At 52.0% G+C, this 8,070-nt stretch overlaps 1 protein-coding gene across 1 annotated transcript in view; it reads right to left on the minus strand.

Moving 5' to 3' along the window:
* The window catches only part of SPEN (spen family transcriptional repressor), a 72,470-nt gene extending 67,300 nt beyond the window's left edge, over positions 1-5,170 (minus strand). Inside the window, 1 exon segment of the mRNA XM_030019188.2 lies at positions 4,993-5,170. Within this exon segment, the coding sequence (XP_029875048.1) occupies positions 4,993-5,075 (83 nt within the window). The 5' untranslated portion in view covers positions 5,076-5,170.
* Between the last annotated feature and the right edge of the window lie 2,900 nt (positions 5,171-8,070).

Genomic DNA, 8,070 nt, shown 5'->3' on the forward strand with positions numbered 1-8,070 from the left:
GAAAACAGAGATGCAAGCCACCACCAGACCCAGCACAACCATGTCCCCAGTTAGCCAGCCAACTCATGAACCTACACCCAGTGCAAGGCTGACTTTCTCCAGGAACCAACTGAGACTCAAGGAGGCAGGACTCGCCTCGTGCCTTCCACACCTTTCTTTCCCTTCTGATTCTGGGCAATTAATTTAATCCCCTCGCCCTAATCCCCCAACCAAATGTCGTCCCATGATCATCTTGGGTTTTATATTCTGCAAAACTAAGATTACCTTCCCGGAGACATTTGTGAAACACAGCACAAACAAGTCCTGTTACTGCGCAATATTCTAGACATTGCTTCAGCAAAGCATGAGCATAAATTTTACCTTCCCCCTCCTTTCAGAGGCTCCGAACTAAAAAGGCTAGTACCTAATCTATGAAAATACCGTCACTTAAAAATGATACAAATCAAGAAAGAAAACAGGAACAGTTCATTCTGTAGCCTTACTTCTGTACTCTCCTAAAATAAAAATACATCTGGATAGAGATCTCTATATGCAAAACTGATTTAGTATAACCATCCATGTGTTTGCATCCTAAGTGATCTCCAAGAACTATTAGAAGCAATAAAAGCCTGGGAACATATTTGAGACTTTTACTAGAAAAACAGGAGCACTATTACTTCCGACTCAAGCCTGTTCCTGCGGAAAGGCACTGCAAGACCTGCTGGTGTCAGACGTGGGGAAAAAGGCACCAGAAATGCTGCTGTCCTAGCAGCCATCACCCTAAATAGGCACAGAGGTTTTTCTTCTCAGTGCTCAAAGCCAGCACACCAGCAGCAATCTTCACTGCTCTCCCCTGTAAACAATCTGTAGAAGAGCTGACCAAAATCCCTCTACTCCACCTTAGTCCATAGGGGTGACGTACAGGGCAGAAAGCACAGATTTCACTCTCCCAGGCTGAATTTACACTCCCAGCTATCAAGACAAAACATCTTGTAAACTGACCAAATATCTTCTAGAAGTTACTGAAAACAAACATGCACTCGCTGTTACACCAGTTTTTTGCAGAGCAACTCCTGAGAGCAGTTGTGTTTAAAATGCAAACCACTTATCCAGAAGGTATCCTATGCATCTCCGCAAAAACAGAAATCAGAACAAGGTGAAGCCAGATGAAGCACATTTTCCCCCCAAAAAAACCTTAACAGTTATTTGTCTTTCTCACACAGCTCTGATCTGGAACTTATTTCTAACAATTTTAAAGGACTACATTTGTTTCCTGAAGTCCGGGGCTTCTCCTGGACTTGGTTGCCACTCTGAATGTCTTAATTCTCCCAGAGAATAGGAGATGGCATACCAAAGTCACATGGTTCATAATTAAGAGGCTTTTACTCCTCTTTGCCCTTTAAAACACCAATAAAGGGACAAAGCCATGTTCTTTCAGGCAACTGGAAGAAAACACAGGGAAAAAAAAATATGGAAGGCCAGCACTTGTGCTGGGTACAACTGTTACTATATTTAGTCGCCTTGTTCTGCAAGCTGCCGAGCATCTGTTTCAATGATGGTGAATTACTTTTTTCCTGCTAGTCAAGACAGCATTAATTAGATGAACCCAAATGATCCCTACCACCGCTTCCCTGAGCACCAAGCTCTTGTCTCCCATATCCTAACACAGATTTCCTGCTTATTCCATCCTAACAGTGGACCTCCAATCCTGACACCAATTGCTTTTGTATTCGGGAATGCCTTAATAACTAAGTTCAAAGAAAATAGCACACATTAGGAAGAAGTTTTTAAAAAGGGAGTATCTGGGTACAAAACTGAAAGGTCGTCAACAATTTCAACTTGTTAAAATGCACAGAAAATCATTCTTTTACAATCCCCTTTAATATCAAGGTAATAGATTAAAAAAAAGGGCTCTTAAGAAAAAAAGTAACACTGCTCATGTAAGCCAGCGCTTCTTGAGAGCAGCTTCAATATTCTCTAATTTGAGAGGAGAACTCGTGAGCGGAGAGCATTATTTCAATTCACACTAAACAAAACCAATCAGGAGCATTTTGCAAAAAAAATACACTTTCTGCAAAACACCTCTTTCATCTTAATTTGTCCCTTAAAAGAATTACTTGTGAGACTGCAAACCCAAGCAAGGTTCCCACAGTAACTGGTTAATTGAAGGGGGGGGGGGGGAAGCAGCAAACCCCTCACATTGACCACGCCTGTTGGGTTTTAAGTTTTAGTAGTCTTCCTTCAATTTTTGCCTCTTTAGAAACCGAACGGTTGTGTTTCTCAAACTTGCCCCTAGCACAGACTGTGCAACAGCAAGACCGCTTGTGTATAGGCTTTAATATGGAAATGACAATATTTCCTAAGCAAAGTGGAAAAACAAACACTCCCGTGGGTTGCACAGAGACTTCAGGGGTAACACGATTCCCAGTCGCACCCCAGCTGAGATTTTAGACACTATTTCCCCGAATTCTTCCTCCTGCTCCCGTGGCTCAGCCTCTCCGCATGCTCTTCACCCTATTCTCAGGCTGGGGGATGGGTGGGAACTGGGTTTCGCCAAGCCCAGCTCCATCTGAAAAGACTTTCTCTCCAAACTAAATTGTCCTTTTCGACGAGGAAGCCTTCCACATCCCACCTCCACGCTCAGGCAGCTGCCTTCCCTATGGATATACCCACCATGCCATGTAATCCTCCCGTAATGTGTCCCTTCCCCCAGGCGACTACCAGCATACAAAGGAAGCCCTGCTCCATTGTCCACCTACAGCACCTATACATTGAGCCTGAAACCCGGCTAAACATATACCCCTGTACCCCTTTTACAGCCACAAATATTTAGGTGTTTATATCCCCAAAAGGGCTACGGAGGCGGCATGTCATTTCCCCCCATGCATTAGTACCTGCACCCACAGCCAAATGTTTTGAAGCATATGTTAACTGTGTTTACTTGCGCGAGATCAGCCTCACCCAAACACACAAATCCCAGTTAAAAATCAGTTTTGAAAAACAGCGAGAAATTGCAGAAATGAGGGGGGTTTGCCTGGCTGCAAATCTCCTTCCCAAACCTCCGACTGAAACTCACAAAGGTAACAACAACCAAAAAAAGGTAATTAACAATTCAGCGCCTGCCATTTTTTCCCATCCATCTCTAAGCAACAGTACCATAGCAACTTTTTTCCTGCTTTAATACATCTTACAAAAGGAGGAGGACTGGACAAAATAAGACCCAGGAACATCAAATTTCTACTTTTGAGTGCCTATCCCTTCAGCTAGCTATGCCTGGAATTAAACAACCAACCCCAGAGCAGGTTTTCTTTCCCCCAAAACCCTGCCTTTGTACAACGCTGGGTCACATAACCTGGACTGACGGACAAGGCAAACCACCTCGAATGCAGAACCACCATCCCGCGCGCTGGCACAGATGAAACGGCAATTCTGGGCTCAGGGGAGAAAATAAAAGGGGAAGCTCAATTAAAACAGGGCAATTTCTGAGGGCTGATGATGCCAAGATGAGGCTTTGCTGCTGCTGCTGCAGCTCAGGCCAGGAAGATGGAGGAGACCCCCGGGGGGTTCCTCCCTGCACCCCGAGGTGACCCCAGCTCAACCCCCCCACCCCAACCGGGGCCCTGCCGCCATTTTAGAGACCGGTTAGCACCACCCGCCCTTGCCGGGGCTGCTCTGTCACCGGGGCGGGGGGCTGCGAGCCCCCCCCCCAGCCCCCTCCACAGTGGCAGGCGAGCAGGAGCCGGGGCAGAGGTGGCCGGGGACCTTCCTTCCCCCCCCTCAGTGTCACCGCATCTATTTTTCCCATGGTGACTCATTATTAAGGACGCTCCGTCATTTTTCCAATGCAGGAAGATTAAAGGAAGCTTCAAAATCCTTTTTTTTGCGGGGGGAAAGGAACTAAAACAACCTGGCTGAAGGAGCCGTGAGCTGAGCAGCCACCCTGGGCTGGTTACCTTCTTTCTCCCCCTAAAAAAAAAAAAAAAAAGCTTCCAGCATGGGGTGCCGGGCATCAACTTTGTGCGAAAGCATTTCCCGAGGAAAAAGGTGTTGCTGAGGCAGTGGGGAAGAAGCCTCCTCCTCCTCCTCCTCTCCGCATGAAAAGACGAAGGGAGGAGGGAAAAAATACAACCATGCAAACAACTACTACTTCCTTATGAGCAGGCTTAATCTATGCAACAAAAAGAAGGGAAAAAAAAAAAAAACACAACAAAACACAACCACAATATAATAAGGAGTCCAGAGCGCTTCCCGCGTGGAGGGATCCAGTGTTTTCTTCGTGGGTTTGTGTGATTTATGTGGGTTTTGTTTGGGGGTTTTTTTGGTGGTTTTTTTTTTTTAAAGTCACGTTTTTGAAGCTGCGGGCGCTTCGGTTCCCACCGTTCGCTGCACAGAGCGGCGCGGGCACGGCTGCACCTCGGGGGGTGGTGGGGGGGAACGCAGCATCCTCAGGGCCGGGGTGGCTCCAGATGGAGGAAAACACAGTAAAAACGGGAGGGGAGGGATAAAAGAGAAAACTCCAAACGTTGAATAATTTAAAAAAAAAAAAAGCAACGGAGAAGCAAGATGGCCAGGCTTAAGACTGCCTCCGCGCACCCCCCTCGGCGTCAAATCCACTCCGTGCAGAAAGCCGAGCTTCGACACGCTGCTCCTCCGTCTTTCTGTGGTTTATTTTTAGTCGTTATTATTATGTTTTTCTCCGCTCCGGCAGGTCTCCCCGCAGGTCCGTCCACGCCGCCTGCCCTCTGCGGACGATCCTCGGCACGGCGCGGGGGTTATTTACAGCTATTTCGTTTTCCTCCTCCTCTCCACAGGCCGCGGGAGTCACCGTCCCCCCACATTCCTCCCCCACCCCCTTTTTTTATGGGTTTGGGAGTTTTTCCCCCCCCCCTTATTTTCTAGGAGAAGAAGGGGGGAATGGCCTCCCCGGGGGAAGGGTGGAGAGATCGACCCGAAGGCGCGGGAAGGACCGGCGGAGAACATCCCCTCTCCCTCCCCCCCCCCCTCCCCACTCACCGCTTGAAGTGCTCGATGATCTTCTCCTCACGCACGTTCTCCGGCAAGTTGCCCACCCAGAGGTGCCTGGTTTCCCGGACCATGCTGCGCGGCGCGGGGCGAGCCCGCCGCCCCTGCCCCGGCTCCCGGTCGCCGCCTCCCCCCGCGCAGCGCTGCCGGCCGCCGCTCGCCGCCCGCCGCCGCCTCCTCCGCCTCCTCCTCCTCCTCCTCGCCGCCCTCCGCCTCTTCCGCCGCGGGGCCCTGCCGCCCTCAGCGCCGCCGGCTGCCTCCCCCCGCGGCGGCGGCGGACGACACCATCCCCTCCGGGGGGGGCCCCCTGGCTGGCGGGCCGGCTGGCGGGCGGCGGGCTCCCCCTCCGCCGCGGGTTTTCTTCCTCCCTGTCTCCCCCCGCCGCGGCCCTCGCTCGCTCGCTCCCGCTTCCTCCTCCTCCTCCTCCTCCGTCAGCGGCAGCGCGGCGCCCCCCCCCCCCGCCGCCGCCTCCTCCTTCCCCCCCTCCGCGCTCCCGCTCCTCTGGCGGCTCCGCTCGCTCTTCCCCCCCCCCCCCCCCTTCCCTTCCCCGCGCCTCTCGCAGCGCCACACGGGGGCCCCCGCGCAGGCGCACTGCGCCCTGGGGCGCGCGCCGCGGCCGCGGCCCCGGAGGCGGAGCGCGGGCGCGCAACGCCCCCTTCCCTCGCGGGGGGGGTGGGGCGGTGGGACTGCGCCTGCGCAGCGGGGCGGGGTGCGAGGCGCTAAATAAGGGGGGGGGCTGCAATGCAAAACATAAAGGGGGGGCTGTGCAAAAAGTAAAGGGGGTGCATCGGAAAATGAGGGGAGGCTGTGCAAAAAGTAAAGGGGGTGCATTGCAAAATGAGGGGGGGCTGTGCAAAAAATAAAGGACGGCCACACTACAAAAAATAAAAGGGGTGCATTGCAAAAAATAAAGGAGTGCTATGCAAAAAATGAAAGATGGCTGCATTGCAAAAAAACGGGGTGCTATGCAAAAAATAAAGGGGGGGTTGCAATGCAAGCAAAAAAAAAAAACCCGGGGCTGCAATGCAAGTGCAAGGTCCCACCAGCAGCCAGCACCCTGTTTGTACCCTGGCTGCAGGCTCGTGGCACAGATGTGGCCAAAGAGGACAGGGAAACGCTCGGAGGGGATTCTCCCAGCCCGGGGGCGGGGGCCCTTGCTGGGCATCACAGCCCCTTTACTGCCCGTAAAACCTACAACCCCCACCAAAAAATGGGGGCCGTAAGGATGTCCCCCACCCTGAGGCACAAACCGTCTTTACCCCCGGGGCAAAAGAAAACCCGGCTCGCTGCAATCGGCGAGAGCAAGTAAAAAATTAATTGAGGTGAAGGCGGATGAGGGCCCTGCGCTGCCTGGCTGTTTGGGAGCCTATAGCTCTGTTTATCTGTAACGGCTCCAAAGGTCAGAGCTATAGGTGACCCCGAGAGGGGCTGGCGATGCTGACCACAACAGCAAGCAGGGAGGGAGGTCACCGAATCCTCCTGGCTGCCCAAAATACTTCCCTGCACCGAAACGGGGAGGCCACGTCGCCCCGAGAACCGCGGGAAAGAAACTCCCACCGTTGGGGGGATTCGGCTGCGAGTCATCCCCTTTCTCCCCCACCGGGTTTTTGTAGAGCTCCTTAATTAAGACAGGGTGAACAAAATGCTCATTGCCAGTATCACCCTGTTTGCAGAAGTTAACTGACTCGCCTGTTGCACCCCATCCCTGCTCAAAAGGCGGCTCTGCAACGTGGAGCTAAATGTTTTTGAACCCAGAGGGTCTTGTTTGCCACCAAAATGTGCCCCTGCACAGATAAAAACACCTATTTCTATGACCAAAAAGGAAAATGCCCAAGCGATTACCGCCACGAAATTCCCAGCAGTTTGAGGTCAGGATAAAACGGAACATGCACCCAGGGCCGCGAATACTGGGGGTTTTTTTGAAGCCATTTAGCTGCTTTCACCACAGAGAGCAGACCGATAATTCAGTATTTTCCTTGGCCAAAGCCTCCTGACAGCGCTTTTCTATTGATTAAAACCACGTTTTATTTGTCGGGGCGAGTGGCGCTCGCTTTGCTGCCTTTGCCACCCAGTCCGGCCAGACCCTGCCTGGGGCTGCTGTAACCTTCTGGCAATGACTCCACCTCAACGACTGGTCAAAGTCATCAAGCTATAGGTGGCTTAACAAACATGCAAATCTCTTGATTTAATCAGACCTCTGACGCACACTGACTCAAGCCTCAGCAGACCCGAGCCTTATCCCCAACTCTACCACTGCCGGGTGGCTGCAAGCCCATCCCTTCAGGGCCCTGTGCCTCAGTTTCCCCAGTGATGACAGGCATTACGCTGCTCCACCAAACTCAGATCTACTGATTAATAAAAAAAACCCCAACAACTCTTTGCACACAAACCATCTATTATTCAAAACACGATGGAGCCACGTGCACACGAGAAAATGCCCTGCCAACGCGCTCCACCAGCACTTTCTACCGCACGTTTCTTCTCCGTGGAAATGGGCTTAGCTCTCTGTTTTAACTGGTCAGAAGCCCAAAGAGCAGTCGCTACGTGTCTATACCTTTAACGGGCTCTACAGGCATCCATTTCAGAGAGGAAGAAACACAAACCACGCATCAAACAGCTTTTCAATGCCGAATTCTCCCCTCTCCGATCGAGCATGCTTTGCTGCGGCAGTGTTGCCAACCGTTCTTCCCCTCCCTCCCTGCTAGGGTGGCACCTCCAAGGGACACGAGAAAACCACGCCGGCTCCCAGGTCCTTCAAAGAAACCTCACGCAGTGTCACTGCTGTCACATGGCCATCTTGCAGGCAGGCTGGCCGGGAGGGACATCCACGGACTGCAAACAAAGCCATCAACTCTGTTGACAGAAGAGACAGTTGAAATGAGTGCTTGAAGGGCTCTGTTTACACGAAAGCCAGCTGGAAGGGGAGCACGAAGCCCGGATGGTGACGCAAAACGAAGCTCTGGACCATCCCAACACTTTTCAAACGCTTTGGGGGGAAACTGTTCCCAGTTGCAACACGCGACCGCACTGGCGATGCCGCTGTAACCGGATCCCTCCAACTCATTCGAA

Source organism: Aquila chrysaetos, chromosome 6 (assembly GCF_900496995.4).
Source record: "Aquila chrysaetos chrysaetos chromosome 6, bAquChr1.4, whole genome shotgun sequence".
NCBI lineage: Eukaryota > Metazoa > Chordata > Aves > Accipitriformes > Accipitridae > Aquila > Aquila chrysaetos.